This window comes from Apodemus sylvaticus, chromosome 4 (genome assembly GCF_947179515.1).
Source record: "Apodemus sylvaticus chromosome 4, mApoSyl1.1, whole genome shotgun sequence".
In the NCBI taxonomy this organism is placed as follows: Eukaryota; Metazoa; Chordata; class Mammalia; order Rodentia; family Muridae; genus Apodemus; species Apodemus sylvaticus.
This window is the reverse complement of record NC_067475.1, coordinates 131,037,204-131,061,277: the sequence shown is the minus strand read 5'-3', so window position 1 is coordinate 131,061,277 and position 24,074 is coordinate 131,037,204. Positions and strand designations below refer to the sequence as shown.

Sequence of the window (24,074 nt, the reverse complement as noted above, 5' to 3'; positions counted from 1 at the left end):
CCCTGAAAGTGCCAGGAGAGTCTGCTGTGCTAACAACCTCCTGGGCGGGTTGACTCACTGATGACCCACCAAGCCGCCCAGTTCTTGGGGTCAGTCCTGTGCCTTTTGGGGCCTAGACCCCAGCTTTGTTAGCCTCAGGCTATGCCTGTTACAGGTCTGCCCGCCAGAGCTCTCTGTAGTCCTGCAGGCAAAATGGCGGCGCGCGCGCAGGCCTGGGCAAAAAACCTCCTGGCTGGGTTGGCACCCCGATGGCCCCCGACCAGCCCAGGGCCTGGGTGCAGGCCAACGCCCGTCGGGCTCAGACCACCGCGGTGTTGGCCTCGGATTATGTTTGTGTACCTCAGTCTGTCTGATCCCTGGAGTCCGAAACCAAGATGTATGCACCTCTCCTGACTGGTGGGAGGCCGAGTTCTGAAGTGGCTTCTGTGCAGGAAAGGCGCTGCACAACTGCAGCTGCTTGCCGCCCGGCTGGCCAGCGAAGGTCAGTGGTCGTGGGCGCAGGGCCTAACTGGACCCTGTGTCGCCTTGGTTCCACTGCTGATGGCCCTTCAGCTGGACCAGCCACTGCTGCACTGCCGCCGCCGCCACCGCCGCCCTAGTCTGTTCTTAAAGAAATGTTTTAAGAGCCTAATAAAATGTTTCTTCCTTGCATCAAGCAGCAATCAAATTAATTATTATTAATAACTGGCCTATTACATGACAGGCCTTTTTAGGCAAAATTAATTATTGTTATCAAAAAATAATTTGTTACTATTTACTTTTATATTTCTATATATACATCCCATAAATAATACATCAACTATGGGACTAAAGTTTATATAATTAGATCACACGTCTATTCCTTTAAGTTTTTCCCTGCTTCAGCACTTCGGTGCTATAGCAGTTATTTTTAAAATGTTAAAAATCAATCTTTTATTAATAGTAAATATATATAAAGCTCATGGTTTACAATTGCTTAAAATTGTTCTATTTTTAACACTGCTAATTCTTAATTTTTACAATTGTTTATACAAATGTAATTCAAATTTCAAAGGATATGTTCTCTAAATTACTGTCCTTTAGATATTTAAAGGTTAACCAAAGGCTGAAGAGACAGCCATGGGTGCTAAGAGCTGAACTCTTGTATTTTATGTTTGTAAGCCTGGAGAGATAGCTCAGCTGCTAAAGGCTAGGTCCTCATTCATGGAGCATGAAAGCTCGAATCCCAGCAACCACTTGGTGGCTCACAACCACCTGTGGTGAGATCTAACGCCCACTTCTGGTATGTTTGAAGACAACTACAATATACTTTTTTTTTAAAGTTTTTTTTTTTTTTTTAGTATTTTTATTGATATATTTTTTATTTACATTGCAAATGATTTCCCCTTTTCTGGGTCCCCACTCCCCACAAGTCCCATAAGCCCTCTTCCGTCCCCCTATTCTTCCATCCACCCCTTCCCACTTCCCTGTTCTGGAATTCCCCTATACTCTTGCACTGAGTCTTTCCAGAACCAGGGGCCACTCCTCCATTCTTTTTGGACATCATTTAATTTGTGGATTATGTCCTGGGTATTCAAAGTTTCTAGGCTAAATCCACTTATCAGTGAGTGCATACCATGATTGATCTTTTGAGACTGGGTTGCCTCACTTAGTATGATGTTCTCCAGCTCCATCCATTTGTCTAAGAATTTCATGAATTCATTGTTTCTAATGGTTGAATAGTACTCCATTGTGTAAATATACCACATTTTTTGTATCCATTCCTCCGTTGAAGGACACCTAGGTTCTTTCCAGCTTCTGGCTACTACAAATAGGGCTGCTATGAACATAGTGGAGCATGTGTCCTTATTGCATGCTGAAGAATCCTCTGGATATATGCCCAGTAGTGGTATAACAGGGTCCTCAGGAAGTGACATGCCCAGTTTTCTGAGGAACTGCCAGGCTGATTTCCAAAGTGGTTGCACCATCTTGCAATCCCACCAGCAGTGGAGGAGTGTTCCTCTTTCTCCACATCCTCGCCAACACCTGCTGTCTCCTGAGTTTTTTACCTTAGCCATTCTGACTGGTGTGAGGTGAAATCTCAGGGTTGTTTTGATTTGCATTTCCCTAATGATTAATGATGTTGAACATTTCTTAAGGTGTTTCTCAGCTCTCCAAAGTTCTTCATGTGAAAATTCTTTGTTTAGCTCCGTACCCCACTTTTTAATGGGGTTATTTGGTTCTCTGGGTTCTACTTTCTTGACTTCTTCGTATATATTAGATATTAGCCCTCTGTCAGATTTAGGGTTGGTGAAGATCCTTTCCCAGTCTGTTGGTTGACGTTTTGCCCCTTTGATGGTGTCCTTTGCCTTACAGAAACTTTGTAGTTTTATGAGGTCCCATTTGTCAATTCTTGATCTTAGAGCATAAGCTATTGGTGTTCTATTCAGGAACTTTTCCCCTGTGCCCATATCCTGCAGGGTCTTCCCCAGTTTTTTCCATTAGTTTCAGTGTGTCAGGTTTTATGTGGAGGTCCTTGATCCATTTGGAGTTGAGCTTGGTACAAGGAGATAAGAATGGATCGATGCACATTCTTCTGCATGCTGACCTCCAATTGAACCAGCACCATTTGTTGAAAAGACTATCTTTTATCCACTGGATGCTTTCAGTTCCTTTGTCGAAGACCAAGTGACCATAAGTGTGTTGGTTCATTTCTAGGTCTTCAATCCTATTCCATTGATCCGCTTGCCTGATATTGTAACAATACCATGCAGTTTTTATCACTATTGCTCTGTAGTAGAGTTTAAAGTCTGGGATATTGAATCCTCCTGAAGTTCTTTTACTGTTGAGAATAGTTTTAGCTATCCTGGGTTTTTTGTTATTCCAGATGAATTTGAGAATTGCTTTTTCTAGCTCTATGAAGAACTGGGTTGGGATTTTTATGGGAATAGCATTGAATCTGTAGATTGCCTTTGGCAAGATGGCCATTTTAACTATATTAATCCTGCCAATCCACGAGCATGGAAGGTTTTTCCATTTTCTGAGATCTTCTTCGACTTCCTTCTTCAGAGATCTGAAGTTCTTGTCATATAGGTCTTTCACTTGTTTGGTTAGAGTCACCCCAAGATACTTTCTGCTGTTTGCAGCTATTGTGAAGGGGGTGATTTCCCTAATTTCTTTCTCAGTCTGCTTATCCTTTGAATATATAAAGGCTACTGATTTGCTTGCATTGATTTTGTACCCAGCCACTTTGCTGAAGTTGTTTATCAGCTATAGGAGCTCTCTAGTAGAGTTTTTAGGGTCACTTAAGTATACGATCATAGCATCTGCAAATAGTGATAGTTTGACTTCTTCCTTTCCAATTTGTATCCCTTTGACTTCCTTCTGTTGTCTAATTGCTCTAGCTAGGACTTCAAGAACTATATTGAAAAGATATGGATAAAGGGGGCAACTTTGTCTAGTCCCTGATTTTAGTGGGATTGCTTCAAGTTTCTCTCCATTTAGTTTGATGTTGGCTACCGGTTTGCTGTATATTGCTTTTACTTTGTTTAGATATGGGCCTTGAATTCCTGTCCTTTCCAAGACTTTTAGCATGAAAGGATGCTCAATTTTGTCAAATGCTTTTTCAGCATCTAATGAAATGGTCATGTGGTTTTTTTCTTTGAGTTTGTTTATGTAGTGGATAGCATTTATGGATTTCCTTATATTGAACCATCCCTGCATCCCTGGGATGAAGCCTACTTGATCATGGTGGATGATCGTTTTGATGTGTTCTTGGATTCGATGGGCAACAATTTTATTTAGTATTTTTGCATCGATGTTCATAAGGGAAATTGGTTTGAAGTTCTCTTTCTTAGTTGGATCTTTGTGTGGTTTTGGTATCAGTGTAATAGTGGCTTCGAAGAAGGAGTTGGGTAGTGTTCCTTCTGTTTCTAATTTGTGGAAAAGTTTGAAGAGTATTGGTGTTAAGTCTTCTTTGAAGGTCTGATAGAATTCTGCACTGAAACCATCTGGTTTTGTGCTTTTTTTGGTTGGAAGCCTATCTATGACCCCTTCAATTTCTTTTGGGGTTATGGGTCTGTTTAGATGGTCTGTTTGATCCTGGTTTAATTTTGGTAATTGGTATCTCCTAAGAAAATGTCCATTTCCTCCAGATTCTCCAGTTGCGTTGAGTACAGGTTTTTGTAGTAGGATCTAATGATTTTTTGAATTTCCTCGGTTTCTGTTGTAATATGTCCGTTTTCATTCCTAGTTTTGTTAATTTGGATACTTTCTCTGTGCCCTTTGGTTAGTCTGGCTAAGGGTTTATCTATCTTGTTAATTTTTTCAAAGAACCAGCTTTTGGTCTTGTTGATTCTTAGTATGGTTCTCTTGGTTTCTTCTTGATTGATTTCAGCCCTGAGTTTGATGATTTCCTGTCTTCTCCTCCTCCTGGGTGAATTAGCTTAGCACTGCTTTCATTGTGTCCCATAGATTTGTGTATGTTGTGCCTTCATTTTCATTAAATTCTAAGAAAGCTTTGATTTCTTTCTTTATTTCTTCCTTGACCAAGGTATCATTGAGTAGAGTATTGTTTAGTTTCCATGTGTATGTGGGCTTAACTTTGGAGATAGAAAACCTTGGGAAGAAATCAGGGACCATAGATGCAAATATCAACAACAGAATACAAGAGATAGAAGAAAGAATCTCAGATGCCGAAGATACCATAGAAACCATGGACTCAACAGTTAAAGAAAATGCAAAATGCAAAAAGCTTGTAACCCAAAATATCCAGGAAATCCAGGACACAATGAGAAAGCCAAATCTAAGGATTATAGTTATTGATGAGAGTGAAGATTTACAACTTAAAGGGCCAGCAAATACCTTCAACAAAATTATGGTAGAAAACTTCCCTAACCTAAAGAGAGAGATGCCCATGAATATAGAAGAAGGCTACAGAACTTCAAACAGATTGGACCAGAACAGAAATACCTCCCGTCACATAATAATCAAAACCCCAAATGTACTAAACAAAGAAAGAATACTTAGGGCAGTAAGAGTAAAAGGGCAAGTAACATATAAAGGAAGACCTATCAGAATTACACCAGATTTCTCACCAGAGATCATGAAAGCTAGAAGATCCTGGGCAGATCTCATGCAGATTCTAAGAGAACACAAATGCCAGCTGAGACTACTATACCCAGTGAAACTCTCAATTACTATAGATGGAGAAACCAAGATATTCCATGTCAAAACCAAATTTACACAATATCTTTCTACAAGCCCAGCCCTACAAAGGATAGGAGGGGGAAAGCACCATTACAACGAGGGAAACTATACCCTGGAAAGAGCAGGATATTCAGTTTCATCAAACCCAAAGAGGATAACCACACATGTATAAAATTAAAATAAAAAATGTTAGGAAGCAATAACCACTACTCCTTGATATCTCTTAATCTCTTGATATCAATGGACTCAATTCCCCAATAAAAAGACATAGACTAACAGACTGGTTACGTAAACAGGACCCTACATTTTGCTGCATACAGGAAACACACCTCAATGTCAAAGACAAAAACTACCTTAGAGTAAAAGGCTGGAAGACAATTTTACAAGCAAATGGTCCCAGGAAACAAGCCGGCGTTGCCATTCTAATTTCAGATAAAATTGACTTTCAACCTAATGTCATCAAAAGAGACATGGAAGGTCACTACTTGCTGGTCAAAGGAAAAATCCAACAAGAAGAACTCTCAATTCTGAACATCTATGCCCCAAATATAAGGGCACCCTCATTCATAAAAGAAACTTTACTAAAGTTCAAAGTACATATTGCACCTAACACAATAATTGTGGGTAACTTCAACACTCCACTTTCACCAATCGACCGATCAGGAAAACAGAAACTAAACAGGGAGACAATGAAACTAATTGAAGCTTTGAACCAATTGGAGTTAACAGATATATATAGAACTTTTTATCCCAAAGCAAAAGAATATACCTTTTTCTCAGCACCTCATGGTACCCTCTCCAAAATAGATCATATAGTTGGTCACAAGACAGACCTCAACAAATATAAGAAGATTGAAATAATCCTATGCCTCCTATCAGATCACTATGGAGTAAAAGTGGTCTTTAGTAACAAGTATACTTATTTATAATTAAATCTTTATAAAGGTGCCTGGAAAGTACCCCTTGGGCCAGGGCACATAAAGTTTGTATCCCATACAGGCGATATATAAACATTCGGATGTACAAGCATATTTATTATTTATATCATCAAAAGGGTAATGGCTTAAAAAATAATTTTAAATTTTTATGTACATCAAATTATAAAGATTTGTTCTTGATGTCCTCAATTTCTACTTCTACAGATAGTTGATACTCATATTTCTAATTTAGAAAATTAAAATATGTACATATAACTATGATTCATTTTGGGGCATTCTAGTTACAACCCCTCTAGCAAAAAGCAACTGAGAATGCTACGTTCGTTTTCTATAAATTACATAGTTATTGCCTATGTTATGGTATATGCTTGGTGTTCCAACTTAGATTGGAACAAACAATAAAACTGGCCATTTAATAAATAAAGGCTATTCATTTGAGATATCTTTGACAATTTGATTCTTTATTATCGTCAAAGATGAGACAATATAAAACATTTTTACAAAACAAAACAGTATCGTCTTAAAAAAGAAAAACAGAGGAGAAATGGTATCCCCGTGCATATATTTGAATTATGCATATATGTTTTAAGGCATATATATTTTTAAGAAAATTTTAAAATTTGAATGCCAAAGAAATCCTTGCTAAATGTATATGGCATCATACCACTAGGCATGCCAATGCCTAGATGAGATAGAAAAATTCACTTATTGGCATGGCCATTGTCCTTAAGATAGATTAATAATGTTTCTTAGATATACATGAGGTTGTATTTCCTAATATGATCTTTATAGGCTCTGCATAAAATACTATTGATTTTCATAGATGGCTCTTCTGAAGGAAGAGCTAGATATCTTATTTATAATCAACAGGTGGTTATAGAAACACCTGGGCTCAGCTCAGTTAGCAGAGCTGTCAATGATATTAAATGTTTTTCAACCTATAAATAATACTTTTAATTTTTTAAAATTAGCTTATATGTTGCAGAATTTATCCTCTTATTGGAAAACTATGGCATGTTTAATTTTAATACGCCATCAGGATCTTTGTTTTCACTATTGTAAAACAATGTCCTAACTGCCTTTCCTTATCTCCAGCTCCTCATTTAGGGGTTGATCCATGTGGCCTTATGCCCAGTCATTTTTGATAAATGGATGTAACTCACTATACAAAATTGGAAAAAAGATTTCTTTTCACTTCTCTACATCTGAGAGATGCCTCTAAATGTAATCAATCATTGTTCACAAGTTTTTATACCAAGGGATTGCCATGGTTAAATGGTTAAATGGTGGGACTCCTTAACCAATACATGAAACGGTCCAGACCCTGTTTTATTAAGGAGAAGATGTTCTACTTATATTTTCTCTCAAAAAGAAGATGGAGCCCGATGGCTGCCAGAAAGATTGATGTGGTAGGTAAATAGAGACCCTAAATCAACTGGTAAGTATGACTAATTCAATAATGTTCTTAAGGCTACTTCTCCCATATTGGGAAGGCAGGCTGTTTTTCTTCTAGCCATTAATTTGCAAGTCAGGTTTTATTCCTGAGCTACTAATTTACAACCAAATTAAATGCCATGGGCCCTCCAAAGAAACAGTCCAAGCAGTTTTTCCCTATAATCTCTTATTTTGTGTTTCAAGCAGATATCTTTCAGATACAACATTCAAAGGTGGGCTGCTACAACAATGGCTTTCAGGACTCGAAGATGGGGGGTTATGAAAGCCAGCCAACTCATATTCATAGGGTATTTACTTTACCAGTGGATCCCCAGAGAGAGGGCTGCATAGAACTAGATCTATGCATGTTTGTTAATTTAACAATGCCCGGCTGCATAGGGGTTGGCATTAAAAGATCTATAATCTACTGTTAATTTTATGTTAAGGAAAGACTTTTCAGTGGAAAAAATGTGTCTTTTCTGTAAAATAATGAAATTGTATTGTTCATTTTTTCAGCTTCCCAAGCAACCAAGGAGATGGGTTAAATATATATAATAAATATAAATAAATATAGAAAGAGAATGTAAAAAGTATTTCTCCAACTGTCTTTTCTTTTATGGTAATCTCAAAAATAGCATCATTTTATGCTTGTTCATGTTTATATGATGTTTGCCTGATTTTTTATAGTTGGTCTGATGTCTGCTGAAATACATATTAAGGTTCTTGTCTTTTTGCTCATTCTTCAATTAGCTTATCCATGCTATTTAAACACTTATGCAACATGTTTACATGTATACCTTAAATTTCAAAAGCACCCATAGGCCTAAATTGCGACATTTTTCTTAGAATTCTTAAGCTCATATATTCATCACTTCTACATACTGTCACATGGTTTATAGTTATTGTATTTAAATTACATGCACTTACAGGTTTTGATATTGATTTGCTTGAGAATGTTATATCTAAATGATAAAAAAAAAAAAAAGAAAGAAAGATCGGCCTTAAATTATTAAGGCAGTCTATTTCCCCTCCCCTGAAAAAGATGTCAATTAATGTTTAAGGGGTCAAGACCAATGCTTTCCCTCACTGGTCAATGCCCATTGTCTTTTGATGAATATAGTTATCCACTGGTTTTTCTTAAAATTAAAAAAAAAGGGGGGGAGGAATTGCGACCTCCCCCTGCCCACTTATCTCAAGAATAGAAGGGAGGAATTGTGACTTTCCCCCTGCCCACTGCGCTCAAGAATAGCAGCCAGCAACCTGACCACCCACTTCCTGAAGAACAAGAAGAACCGGTTTCCAGCCATCAGGGGAGGGGCTTGGTCTGCCTTTGTTTGTTGGGAGAGAGGCATTATTAAAGATGGAGACTTGAATGAAAAGCCATGTGTTTTTGTGTGTCTCCATGTGATTTCTCTTGCCCCCTTTCCTTACCCATCTCTCCTTCCAGAAAACTGACGGTTAAAATGTGTGAGCTGGACTCTACAGAAATCAATAAAAATATCAGTTACTTTTAGCAGATATGAACTTGTGAAATAAAATCTCTGTCTGAAATGGAGACACTTAAGCTCTTTGCAACTTATGTTTTTTTCATTCGAAATATTTTTTTATTTACATTCCAAATGATATTCCCTTTTCTGGTCCCCCAATCCCCGAAAGTCACATCAGCCCCATTCTCTCCCCCTATTCTCCCACCCACCCCTTCCCACTTCCCTGTTCTGGTTTTGCCTTATACTGCTACACTGAGTCTTTCCAGAAGAAGGGGCAACTCCTCCGTTCTTCTTGTACCTCGTTTGATATGTGGATTATGTTTTGGGTATTCCAGTTTTCCAGGATAATATCCACTTATTAGTGAGTGCATACCATGATCTTTTGAGACTGGGTTACCTCACTTAGTATGGTGTTCTCCAGCTCCATCTATTTGCCTAAGAATTTCATGAATTGTTTCTAATGGCTGAATAGTACTCCAGTGTATATATACACCACAATTTTTGCATCCATTCTTCTGTTGAGGGATACCTGGGTTCTTTCCAGCTTCTGGCTATTATAAATAGGGCTGTGATGAACATAGTGGAGCATATATCCTTATTACATGCTGGGGAATCCTCTGGGTATATGCCCAGGAGTGGTATAGCAGGATCTTTCGGAAGTGACATGCCCAATTTTCTGAGCAACCGCCAAACTGATTTACAGAGTGGTTGTACCAATTTGCAACCCCAATAGCAGTGGAGGAGTGTTCCTCTTTCTCCACATCCTCGCCAACACCTGCTGTCTCCTGAGTTTTTAATCTTAGCCATTCTGACTGGTGTAAGGTGAAATCTCAGGGTTGTTTTGATTTGCATTTCCCTGATGACTAATGAAGTTGAGTATTTTTTAAGATGTTTCTCCGGCATCTGAAGTTCTTCAGGTGAGAATTCTTTGTTTAACTCTGTACCCCATATTTTAATAGGGTTATTTGGTTTTCTGAGGTCCAACTTCTTGAGTTCTTTGTATATATTGGATATTAGCCCTCTATCTGATGTAAGGTTGGTGAAGATCTTTTCCCAGTTTGTTGGTTGCCGATTTGTCCTTTTGATGGTGTCCTTTGCTTTACAGAAACTTTGTAATTTTATGAGGTCCCATTTGTCAATTCTTGATCTTAGAGCATAAGCTATTAGTGTTCTGTTCAGGAACTTTCCCCCTGTACTGATGTCCTCAAGGGTTTTCCCCAGTTTCTTTTCTATTAGCTTCAGAGTGTCTGGCTTTATGTGGAGGCCCTTGGTCAATTTGGAGTTGAACTTAGTACAAGGAGACAAGGATGGATCAATTTGCATTCTTCTGCATGCTGACCTCCAGTTGAACCAGCACCATTTGTTGAAAAGGCTATCTTTTTTCCATTGGATGTTTTCAGCCCCTTTGTCAAGGATCAAGTGGCCATAGGTGTGTGGGTTCATTTCTGGATCTTCAATCCTGTTCCATTGATCTGCCTGCCTGTCACTGTACCAATACCATGCAGTTTTTAACACTATTGCTTGTTAGTATTGCTTGAGGTCAGGCATAATGATTCCCCCAGAATTTCTTTTGTTGTTGAGAATAGTTTTAGATATCCTGGGTTTTTTGTTATTCCAGATGAATTTGAGAATTGCTCTTTCTAACTCTATGAAGAATTGAGTTGGGATTTTGATGGGTATTGTGTTGAATTTGTATATTGCTTTTGGCAAAATGGCCATTTTAACTATATTAATCCTGCTGATCCATGAGCATGAGAGGTTTTTCCATTTTTTGAGGTCTTCTTCCATTTCCTTCTTCAGAGTCTTGAAGTTCTTGTCATACAGATCTTTCACATGTTTGGTAAGAGTCACCCCAAGGTACTTTATACTGTTTGGGGGCTATTGTGAATGGTGTCAGTTCCCTAATTTCTTTCTCAGCCTGATTATCCTTTGAGTATAGAAAGGCCACTGATTTGCTTGAGTTGATTTTATAACCAGCCACTTTGCTGAAGTTGTTTATCAGCTGTAGGAGTTCTCTAGTGGAGTTTTTTGGGTCACTTAGACTATCATATCATCTGCAAATAATGATAGTTTGACTTCATCCTTTCCAATTTGTGTCCCTTTGACCTCCTTATGTTGTCGAATTGCCCGAGCTAGTACCTCAAGTACAATATTGAAAAGATAAGGAGAAAGGGGGCAGCCCTATCTAGTCCCTGATTTTAGTGGGATTGCTTCAAGTTTCTCTCCATTTCGTTTGATGCTGGCTACCGGTTTGCTGTATATTGCTTTTACTATGTTTAGGTATGGGCCTTGAATTCCTGTTCTCTCCAAGACTTTAAGCATGAAAGGATGCTGAATTTTGTCAAATGCTTTTTCAGCATCCAATGAAATGACCATGTGGTTTTGTTCTTTGAGTTTGTTTATGTAGTGGATTGCATTGATGGATTTTTGTATATTGAACCAACCCTGCATCCCTAGAATAAAGCCTACTTGATCATGGTGGATGATCGATTTTATGTGTTCTTGGATTTGGTTGGCAAGAATTTTAGTGAGTATTTTTGCATCAATGTTCATAAGGGAAATTGGTCTGTCTCAGAAAACGAGCCGGAGTAGCAATTCTAATATCAGATAAAATTAACTTTCAACCTAAAGTCATCAAAAGAGATACAGAAGGACACTTCTTGCTGGTCAAAGGAAAAATCCACCAAGAAGAACTTCCAATTCTGAACATCTATGCACCAAATGCAAGGGCACCCTCATTTGTAAAAGAAACTTTACTAAAGCTCAAAGCACACATTGCACCTAACACAATAATTGTGGTTGACTTCAACACTCCACTCTCCTCAATGGACCAATCAGGAAAACAGAAACTAAACATGGACACAATAAAACTAATTGAAGCTTTGGACCAATTGGACTTGAGTGATATTTATAGAACATTTCGCCCTAAAACAAAAGAATAGACCTTTTTCTCAGCACCTCATGGTACCTTCTCCAAAATCGACCATATAATTGGTCACAAGACAGACCTCAACAAATATAAAAAGATCGAACTGATCCCATGCCTCCTATCAGATCACTATGGAGTAAGAGTGGTTTTCAATGGCAACAGAACAGAACAAAAGCAACAGAAAGCCCACATACACATGGAGGCTGAACAATAATCTACTCAATGACGCCTTGGTCAAAGAAGAAATAAAGAAAGAAATCAGAGACTTTTTAGAATTTATTGAAAATAAAGGCACAACATACCCAAATCGTTGGGACACAATGAAAGCAGTGCTAAGAGGAAAACTCATATCCCTGAGTGCCTCCAAAAAGAAAATGGAGAGTGCATACACTAACAGCTTAAGGACACACCTGAAAGCCCTGGAACAAAAAGAAGCCAATTCACCCAGGAGGAGTAGAAGACAGGAAATCATCAGACTCAGGGCTGAAATCAGTTAAGTGGAAACAAAGAGAACCATACAAAGAATCAACAAATCCAGGAGTTGGTTTTTTGAGAAAATCAACAAGATAGATAGACCCTTAGCCAGACTGACCAAAGGGCAGAGAGAAAATATCCAAATTAACAAAATCAGAAATGAAAAGGGAGATATAACAACAGAAAGTGAGGAAATTCAAAAAATCATCAGATCCTATTACAAAAGCCTATACTCAACACAACTGGAGAATCTGGAGGAAATGGACAATTTCCTAATCAGATACCAAATACCAAAATTAAATCAGGACCAAATAGATCACCTAAACAGTCCCATAACCCCTAAAGAAATAGAAGGGGTCATAGAAAGCCTTCCAACCAAAAAACAAAACAAAAAAACAAAAAAACAAAACAAAACAAAACAAAAAAAAAAAAAAAAAAAAAAAAAAAACAGGACCAGATGGCTTCAGTGCAGAATTCTATCAGACCTTCAAAGAAGACCTAACACCAATACTCTTCAAACTATTCCACAAAATAGAAACAGAAGGAACACTACCCAATTTCTTCTATGAAGCCACAATTACGCTGATACCAAAATCTTTGCAACTTATTTTATCAAGTTAACATTTCATACATATTGCAAAGAATGGGGGAGCTACTAAAGCAATGTAACATTTCAGAATTGTTATGTTGCCAGAATAACTGTTAGTGAATCCCATTAATAACTTCAAAGGTTTCTTGAATTGGTGATTTTTTGCAGGAGAGTGGGGAGGGGGGGAGTTACGTTGTGATAGTTTGAATGCAATGCCTGTCTAATTCCAGGCATCACAATATATGATATGTTCTTTGTGACAACTTTTGGGTGGATTAAGTGGCTTAGCTTCTTTGGAGGAAGTATGTCATTAGTTAGAATTTAAGGTCACAGAAGCCAGGTGCCATTTGGAGTGTACTCTCTATGCTTGGGCAGTCACAAAGAAAAGGTAAGAGGATTCAGAATAATGGGAATTGTCTACATAGAGATAGCTGAGTAAAAAGTAGTAAGAAAATATGTCTAAAGTGACCTGTGAGGAAGCCCCCAAACACACAATGGGATAATGCTCAGTTCTCTTTTTATTTCAAACATGGTCACCTCCATCCCACCCCTATGCACATAGAATGTTAGGATTTGTGTCAGGGAGTGAGTGACGACATGAGGGTTCCTTACAGGCAAGGCATATCTCTAAGAGTTTCCAGAGAGGTTTACCTGAAGAGCAAAGACTCATCCATCCTATTGGCTGCACAAACCTGGAGTGATGGGCTGAAGCGGGGTGGGTATAAGCACTGGCATCTGAACAGTAGCCATACCATTTCTTCCAGAATGCATTGCATATTTCCTGAACCAAGAGCAGACACACATTCTTCTTCTCTTAAGTTACTTTTGTTGGTTATCTTTTTATAGCAACTACTATACTTAGCACTGAATCAATCCTGTTAATCAAATGGTCTGAACTTCTTTGGGATTTGCTCTTTCTTCCCTACCTCCTGCTAAGGTTTACTTTGCATCCTTCTTTATGATCACATAAGCAGCACCCTCAGTTCCTGAGTTGTCTGGTGTAAGCTTCTCTCTGCCTACTGGATTCACCCGAGCCAATACTACTACTCTATGTAAAACAGCATGAACTCTATGCCTCTCCCTTCAAAGACGCTTCTGTATCTTTACTAATTGTCTAACAAAGTCACACCACAGCTATTTTTATGCTTAACAAAACATCAAGACATTATTGGATGTTTGGTATGAGCTAAATACTCAAGATAGAGAAAAGATTTCACCTTAAGAAAAATGTTGATGATTTAAATGACATTAAAATTGAAATACATCCATGGTTCAGAAAACAACTTTTCATAGAATGAGTCACCAAATCACATTAAGAAATGTGTTTGTAGCTCATATTTCTATCAAAGGATTCATTTACATTTTATGAAAGTCTCCAGACGTTTAAGAGGCAGACAGCCTAATAAATAAAGCAGGCAGATGACCAATGAGCCAGTGTTATAGATGACAGAGAAGTGACTAAAATGTGGAGGGAAAGGAGCTCAAAAGAGAATCATAAGTACTGAGAGCTGAGATTAGCACCCTAGTCAATCTCTGGAGACCACAGAATGGGGAACATGGAGAAGAACGCCACCCACTGTTAGTGTGTCGGTGAAAATCACTTTTATGTAACTCGATGCAGAATTCATCCTCTGGTCCCATAAATGTTTTATGGGACAGTAGTTCTGTGTGCAGCCATATAAAAATAGGTCTCCAAGAACAAACCGAATTTTCATCAACAGTAACCTGGAAGAGTGTGCTGTAGAATTGTATTCAACAAGAAATCTTAAAATCTCAAAACTATTAGGGTCAGGGACTAACGTCAGATGCAAAGTCACCAACTGAGATATCCCCGTGCACTTCTGAAACTGGACAAAAGTAGTGTTCAGTGTGAAAGAGAGGCAGGTTCTTCCTTCTGAAAAGGAGGTGAGCCAGAGAAAGCAGAAGGCTCACGCAAACCTAATGCACTAGGCTGCTGGCTGGAAACCCTCTGTTTCTGTCTCTGCCTGGAGCATGGGTGTGGGTGTTCACTTCTGAAGACTCTGTGGACTTCACATCTAGGACTGCTGTCATTTCTATCTTTGTATTTCCCTTAACTGATATTTTTGAGGTTGTCATTTCAAGTGTGTAGAGACAGTACACTTTAGGAGACAGAGCTTTAAGTACTCACGTGGCCTCTCCTTTGACCCCTCTGTGAGTGCAGTGTCTGTTTCCTCAGGAGGAATAATTCCATCCATGTACAGCTTCACAAACTGGTAGATCTATTGAGATCACTTACAGGGTCATAGGTGAGAGGTGACCTGTAGGTCTCCAGGGAACTCAAAAGCAGCCTCATCCCAGGACAGTTCCCCGTGTGTTCTGACCATCTTCAAGTTGCACTATGGCGTCAGGCATATACTCTAGCATTTCCCAAGGCCATTCTGAGCTAGGAGGAAGGAGCAATGTCCAGAATCCCAGATGAAGTCCTGGAAAGCCAACTTCCTTTTCCTTCTATACTAGTGTGATCAGCACCAAGGCCTTTCCTATGTGCTTTGCTTCATAGCCAAGACTGTGGGGTGCAGATACTCACAGTAATCTCTGCTCCCAGGTGGGGATGGTCAGAGGAAAGAGCCACACCCTAACAGGTGCATGAGAACTTGCATTTTCTGCTTGCCTTTCCTTAGTCCTTACCCATGTTGTCTCATTCCAAATGATTTGTTGTTTTTACATATACAGTATACCACAAGCCTTTCAAGGGCCTTCTGCATGATTCTCTGTGTTTTCCACCATGTGTTTACATCAGGAGAAGCACCTGTGTAGTGGCTATCAAGTTAGCCAAATCTCTCCCTTTTCCCACCCGCATCTCATGGAAAAGGGAGATTTCTATAACCCGTGGAAATTTAGGTGCACACCCAACACAGCTAAGAAATCTATACTCTCAAGGTCTTAGTCATTGTTCTTACTGAGAGATTAATTATGGAAAACTATGTTTCACAATATTAAGGAACCAATTAAAATTGTGTTATGATACTTTTGTGGCTATTTCTCTTTTGCCTGTGTTAAAATAAAAAAAGAAAAGGGATACATGATTCATATGATGCCTATCAGAAATGAAAATGCAGGGCTGGAGAGATGCTCAGTGGTTAAGAGTCCAGAATCATGAAGGCCAAGGTGTGGTCACCAGCACCCACATTGGTAGCTCACATCTGCCTCCAACTCCAGCTCCAGGCAACGTTCTTCTGGCTTTCACTGGCTCTCACACACACGCCACATAGACAGACAGACAGACAGACAGACAGACACACACACACACACAGAGAGAGAGAGAGAGAGAGAGAGAGAGAGAGAGAGAGAGAGAGAGAAATAAAACAAATCCTTTAAAATAATAATAAAAAGACAAAAAGTGGACAAAGTTGAAATCAGATATGATACTACACGCTCATAATGCCAATGCCAGAAAGTATGTAGAGGCAGGAGGATTGCTGAAAGCCTGAGGGTAGCCTGGGCTATAGGAAATATCTAATCCAGGCATGACTATACAGTCACAGTGAGACTTTGTCTCTGAAAGTAAAACTGAATAACGTTAAGCCACAAGGATGTTTGAAGTCATTGTGATTAGAAAATGTGTAAGAATTTATCCAGAATGAAGGTGGAGGAGAAAGACTAATAACCAGCTACTCAGTCCCACTTGTAAAAGGGAAAACTGAACACAAAAACTTGAACTTTTCTTTATAAGAGATTAAAAGGAAGAAATTCTTATTCCTTTATCCTCCTCTTATGAAAGGAGTTAATTTATCACAATTGTCAAAGACTTATCAAAAAATATATATATTAAATTAGGATATGTGAGTTGTGGCTGGAGAGATCACTTAAGTAGTGAGGGGTTTTCACTGCCTTTCCAGAGGACCCAGTGTCACCCTCTGATCTCTGTGGGTAACTGCACACACACACACACACACACACACACACACACACACACACAGTGCATACACTCACATAAACACAAACACATAAGCAAAAGATAAGTAAGCATTTAAAAGAAAGAAATATATGTGTCCCTGTGGTAAACTTTCAAAATAAATAAAAGTAATTCAGACTGAAAATTATATAATTCCAGCTGTCAAACACAGAAATCAGGTCAAGTGCCAAGAGAATCGGAAATCTTAGCAACAGGTAAGGATCAAATACTTCTGTTGCATAAATCATGTTTATTTGTTGAGCTTTGTGAAACCTTCACGTGGAGCGGTGAGTCTCACCTGCCTTTCCAAATAAGCCTGACGTTCAAATAGGTCATCCAGAGTTTTGCCAAGGTTCATGAACTTCCATCAATTACGGGATGGGGTTTTCATTTTTTTTAAGTTGGACCATTCAATAACTCTGACCATGTTTAAACTAGATTCCTTTTTAAATGACGGGTTTCTGGTAACAGACAAAGGGTGATAAGTGCAACCAGTCTTTGATTTTATAAAGAAAATCTGCTGCAATTTTTCTTCACATCTTATTTTAAAGTTTCAAAGAAAAATTAACTGACCAGGAAAAAAAAACAAAAACAAAACAAAACAAAAACCCAATTTAATTTATATAGAAGAGTCACCAGAATTTATATGACCCGTGAAACTAGTTTCTATGCAAAACCAACAGTATTAAGCTCATATTGCCATAGCAATACAAATATTTACTGTCCTGTTATTGTTTAAAATATCTTATGCGTATTCCGTGATTTATTTCTGCTGTAGATCTCTATTGTAAATCCCCTTAGAGACTAAGCCAAACTTTGTCAGCCAGAGACCAGAGACACAGGTCCGTGTTACATGAGCCCTAGTTTGCTTCTGGAATGTTTGCCGAGACCTCCACTCCAGTGAAGCCAGGATTCTTGACTGCATGACAGGAAAGACTTTCAGGAAGCAGTGCTGGGGTTTATTAAGAAGATATATTAGCACTGGTTTAAACATGGATCTTAAGGAAGATGGGGTAGTGAGAGAGAAAGAGAGAGAGAGAGAGAGACACAGAGAGACACAGAGAGACAGACAGAGAGAGACAGAGAGAGAGAGAGAGAGAGAGACAGAGACGGGGTGTGGGGAGAAGTATATTACATACTCAAGTAGGGCTGGCTGAGGTCTTCTGAAGGAGGAGCTGCACTTAAATCATTATAAAGAACTATATGTTTTGGTGTTCTGAAGTTGTGTTGTTTAAATTATTTCTATGGATCCCCCCTTTGCCCTTTTAGTAAGTGAGATGGGAGAGTCTATAACTCACAATGGTCCTGGAAATCCTCCCTGGCGGTAAGCTGGCCAGAATGGAAGGTAAGAGATGACATTGGGTCTCCAGGAAGAGCAGACAGCTCTCCTAACCACTGAGGCATCCCTTTATCCCCTGTCTTAAAACTTTATATTTTGTTTGAATAGATTTTTATTACAAATACAATTTTTAGATGTTTATAGGTGATGTACTAGATAATCCAGTCACACAGTCAAGGATGAGCTAATTCACATGAGAGAGCAGGCTCTTGGGACTCCCTTTTGGACTTGAACACTGTAGAGGATGGGCTTGTAGTCGGAACCTTGGACTGAAGACCTAGAGAAAAGAGAAGCAGTCTGAGGTTACTCCGTTCTTCTTGGTGAGACAACTATTCATGATCATAGATGCCTGAATCCAAATTCCAATAAGGTTTACAGCAAGGAAATGTTAGTTATTTGCTCAGGAAATCAAAGTAGACATGTTAGAAGGACAGGGCCTGTGAAACAGACCCTCTGCTGCCCTCAGCTATTTATCGGGTACACACCCCTTTTATTATGGTTTCCTGGCCTCTTTGTAGTTTAACTCTGACATCTATCCATCAACAGAAAGGAGACTAGGGAAAATCAAAGTGTAGAACAATTACTTAAATGGTGGAAAACGCGTCTGTTATGGTGGCTATAAACAATCTGTCTAGCATTTAACAGGGAAATACAATAGCTTCTGATTGTGCCAAGACTGTGAAAAACAGCATTGTCTAAGCCAGGGGACCATTTAGTTATTTGGCAGAAATATGTAGAGGAGTAATCAACATATGGAAATATCAGTTATAGGGAGCCTATTAGTATAATCAAATTAATAATGGAATTCTGTAACCTTGGGAGCCCCCTCTCCCATCTGCCTTTGGTAGAAGCATCATGTTTTTTACTGACCCATCCTCCCTCCCAACTGGCATAGAATTCAAACGTGAGTTTGGCCAGGGCAAGGATCAGAGTTCAAACATTCCATTCTTGATGGCAGTCCAATGGCTTAGACTTTGCCCAGGGGTCCTTGTGTTCATCACAATGACGTTACACTCACAAAGGTTCCCTTGGCTTAAACATCATCAGAAGAGCCACCTGTGTGCTGCACACGGAGGAGGAGGCTGCCATTCACGTGCTCTGTCGGTTACACTGTGGAGCTTCTCATCAATTTGACACGTTGTTGTTGATATTTTAAAGGGTGATTTATTTTGATTTGGGGTATCTGGACCTCAGGTGTGTTTATGAATAGTGCTAAGTAAACGTGAGTGCAGGTACCCGTGGAAGTGAGAGATATCAGAATCCCTGGAGCTGGAGTTACAGGCAGTTGTTAGCTGCCTGATTTTTGTGGTGGGAACTGAACTTCAAGAACAAGTACGCTTTCATAACTTCTTCCCCGCCTTCCCAGCCCCTGTGTATGTTAAATTTTTGATACTGGTTAAATCTGGGAAAACAAACAAACAAACAAAGCAGTTTTAGGTCCTATTACAAAATGTAGTCTCTTAAACTCTTGAATTTTGGACAGTAAAAAATGAACCAGGACCAGCACTGCAGTTGCAACCTAGCATAAGCACTGAGCACATATCCTTGCTCCGGGACTCTGTTCCAACACTTTGTGCAAATGCTGTCTGTACAAACGTGACATGTTCAGTTAGTAGAAGAAGCCAGGGTGTCGGGGAGGTGTTCAACAAAAGACTGAACACTGCGCTCCCTGGCTAGGGTTTATTATTTGGGACTCTCTTAGCAATAGCTGATAGTTTGCTTAAGATGAATAGTTTCTAGGAGGCTGACACGGAGATGACTTAATACAGAATATGGCTTGTGTTAGTTAAACTCCAAAGGATTAGTCCTGCTAGCTTTCATAAATAACACCTGCTCGAGCCTGCTGGCGTTGCCTGTCCACATGGAATGCACCAGTGCAAAACCTGGCAGAACTGACAGACTGAGTTATCAAAGACAGAATAGTTTATTGCCAAAAAAAAAAAATCTGCTGTCCTTTTAATACTGAGAACTTGGAAATTAACCCCCAAACAGCCATTTCCAAGCGACTAGACATTCACACGATTTTACACACATGTAGAAAGACAGCAAGCAGTATTTATGCTCTAGTATGAGTTTCCCAGTATCTTTTATAGGGATATAAGAGTCTTCTAGAATGTTTCTAGATATTAGCGTACATCGTTGACAGTCAGCATAGATTCAAGGGACTTGGCAGGCTCAGTAGGTAACATTCTCAAGTTCATGAGTTTGGTGAACTGCAAGGTCGGCTGCACTCTGCAGCATTTGGAACACAGTTTCCCCTGGTGCCTCCCTCTGCAGACAATTCCAGATACAGAGCTTTACTCCTACTGCAGGGATCTGAGAGGGTCTATGGCTCGTTCTGACCCATGCTAGTTTTCCCTGTGTCCTTCTGTCTCTGTCTTTATCTTATTTCCCCCCCTCTTCTTTAGCTCTGCCTACCTCCCAAACAGGTTTAAGCTAGCTTGGGGAAGAACTGTAAATCCTTTGGAGTACAGCCATGGCTCCCTGGCCAGGGAGTCTATCTGCCAGTCACCTCAGATCCCCACCCCAGCTTCCTACTGACATCTAGGTGAGCCCAGTTGTATCAGTGGAGGAATACTTAGATCAGCAAGCATCATCATTTGTGTGTGTGTGTGTGTGTGTGTGTGTTAGTGTGTGTATGTGTGTTAGTGTGTGTCCTATGTCCCAATAGTAGATTTTATTTTTATTTTTAGGGGAGGACTATTATCCTGGTAGCTTGGCTGCTTCCAGGAGCACCATGGATGAAACTCCTGAGGGAGGTCAGGCTTCCCCCGCCCCTTCAAGACCTACATCATGTCAACCAATCCAGACCTGTCTGCAATGGGAAGCAGCTCCCCACACAGGTACTGTACAAAGGCTGGGGAAATGTACTTTTTTATCTTTTGTTTTTTTTCTATTGCTTAAAAATCCTCACTTAAAACACTAGCAGTTCACTGGACTAAACAGAACATGGTTGTCAGCAGCCGCACTGCAAAAAGAAGACAGGCTTTATAAACAGTTTAGAAAGGTAATTAAATGAACAACTATGACAAGAGCAACAACAACAACTTTGAGCAACTCAGGCAACTCTGAGAAGACTTGACCTGTGAGAAATATCTGATTCTCAGAGATGTCACACTCTAAAATGCAAAATATTTATTTTTTTATAGATTTAATTTTATTCGTGTGTGTATGTACGTGTATGGGCACATGTGTGTGGATGTGTGTGTGTGTGTGTGTGTGTGTGTGTGTACCAGTGGAGGCCAGAAAAGAACACTAGATGCCCTGGGGTCATATTATAGGCAGTTGTGAGTCATACTATGTGGGTTCAGTTCTGGGAACTGTACTGGGTTCTCTGCAAGAGCAGGGAATGCTCTTAAGTGCCAGCCATCTCCAGCACCCAAAATATCTATCTTTCATTAAAAGTTATTCAGTGTACAACAACAGCAACAACAAAATAAGTTTCTCCCTTCCCAGGGAAAAAGAAATCAATAGGAAAAATTTCTGAAGAGACTTGGCCATGGTATTGAGTATCCACGGAGACTTTTAATCAAATATATTAAATATGTTTGAAGAGATAAATGAAATCATGTGTGAAAGATAAAATGAAGAGGACAACATTAACAGTAGAGTCCAGTGGTAATTACTGATTATCAACCTGATGGGGGTCTACAATTACCCGGGAGAAAAACCTCTGGGCACAACTCTAAGGTATTGTCTAGATCAGGTTGACCGAAGACCTGTGAGCACTCATCTACGTTAGATCATTTGAGGGGAGAGGATTCCCTCAAAAGTGGCTGCCATGGTTCCCTGGGCTTGCGCTCTAGAGCCTAAAAAGGAGACCTGGAGCTAAGCGCCATCATTCACTGCTCTCTGCTTCCTGGCTGTGGATGTATGGCAGTGGTTATCCCGTGCTCCTGCAACCATGATGGGTACACCCATAGCAGAGTTTAAAGAAATTGGGGGATTCTGTATTGATTTTTAAATTTTATTTGTTTCCAGATATCACAGAGCTAAACATCATGGAAGTTAGAGGAGATGCTGCCAGCCAGTGTAGATCTGTGATCAAATGCCTACGTAGTGCCAACGTGCCGCATCCACCCGAGTACACAAGGCCAGCTTCCATTGCAACATCTGTCATGGATGCATGCAATCTCAGATCTGCCCAAAGAGTTCAGGAGCTTTCCCATCCCGGTAATGCGGATTTCAAAAGGAGACTTCAAGGAAAGATCTTGAGAATCATAGAAATATAATTAAGCTGAACACGTGTTATTATACAAATTCTCCATTGCTTCTGTGATGGAAACAGTCTCCACCACAGGGTTCAGATTGAGCTAGCAATGAACCACAGTCTTTGATCAAGAAAAACCTAGTCAGTAGTATCTTACCAAATCAAATTTTAGACATTTTTAATAAACACAAAAAGAATCCAGTTATTTTTAAATGATCGTCTAATTCCTATAGAAGCAGAGAAACTTTAAGCCAGAATATAAAAACAATAAATTAAAGCATTAACTAGAAATCCCCAGGCATCCAGAACTTGACAAAATGCTGACTTCACCCTCCTCTGGTGCCATGTTGACTTGAAGCCCATCAGGTGACTCATAGTCCAATGATTGCCACAGAGTCTCTGGTCCAAATCGCTATGGGGTAGGGAAGTACTCTCTAGATACTCAAAGCGATTAATAAACCCTGTTCAGAAAACCTTGTAACGGCCACACCTTGAGGAAGACACAGTGTCTCATATGAGCCCTTCTTGGAAGGGATCTACGTTCTGCCTGAATCTGAAAAGCAAAACCAAAACAATGTTGAAAATGGATTATAGTTGCTCACTTAGATACTTGTGTGTGTGTGTGTGTGTGTGTGTGTGTGTGTACAAAGATATTGGGCATTTATTCAAAACATTGTTAATTTCTTCTTACCTGAAGATATATCCGCCTTCTCTGTCCTACCTCTACCTAGCATCTTTACAGGAACTCCGAACCAAGGCTGTCAATCAGTCCCAAGCCTGGTCTTGTCCCTCTGGTCATATGGTCAGCTTTGTCTCTGAGATTTTTGGTGCTGATGTTTCTCTCAGTGTCTTCTGTGTTTACCCCTTTCTGTATAGCAGGACTTTATTTCCTCCAAAGACCTCTGATTGAGTTCTTCCCAGGGTACCATCCAAATTACATCCAGTTTAGAGGCTGACTCATAACAAACAAACCATGCCAGTGTGTGTGTGTTCTGTATCATGATGTCACAAAGCAAGCTTAGTAAATTTCAGCTGACTTTCTTGTTGTCTTTTCTGACTGAGCAGGGAGCACCGACCCAGGTCTGCCCCCAGGTCTGTCTATCCTCAGTTCTGTCTGTCCCTGAGTCCGTCTGTCTCCAGGTCTGTCTGTCCTAATTTCTGTCCCCAGGTTTGTCTCAATGTCTGTTCCCAGGTCTGTGCTAGGGCAGATGGAGGTGGCCATTGTGTCCTGTCACACGATGGCTGTAAACAAGAATTTAACAAGTTTAGAAAGAGCAACATAGGACAGGAGATAAGTAAGTTCCATTTCTGTGATAGACACCAGGGTGAGAAGGGAACATTCTAGAAACTGTGCTTATGAGGCCACAGAACCATCTCCCCAAACTTAGGTCTTGCTTGTCAGTAAACAGCACATTCATAAATTGGGACAGATCACTGGGAGACAATGGACAATCTAACTTCCCTGTGGACAAGATGCAGCCCCCTGAGGCGGGGCTCTCAGAACAGAACCATCTTCTGTCTATGTTCATCTTCCTGTCCATGGAGTTTCAACTCATCCCAGGGCGCAACTTGGGAAGGCTGTGAGCTTGTCT

The 24,074-nt window shown here is 39.8% G+C and overlaps 1 protein-coding gene across 1 annotated transcript in view; it reads right to left on the bottom strand.

Annotated features, from left to right (window-relative positions):
* The window catches only part of LOC127683711 (rho GTPase-activating protein 20-like), a 106,029-nt gene extending 82,325 nt beyond the window's left edge, over positions 1–23,704 (bottom strand). Inside the window, exon 1 of the mRNA XM_052180972.1 lies at positions 23,520–23,704. Coding sequence (XP_052036932.1) covers positions 23,520–23,704 — 185 coding nt within the window. The remainder of the gene's footprint in view (positions 1–23,519) is intronic.
* Positions 23,705–24,074: the final 370 nt, after the last annotated feature.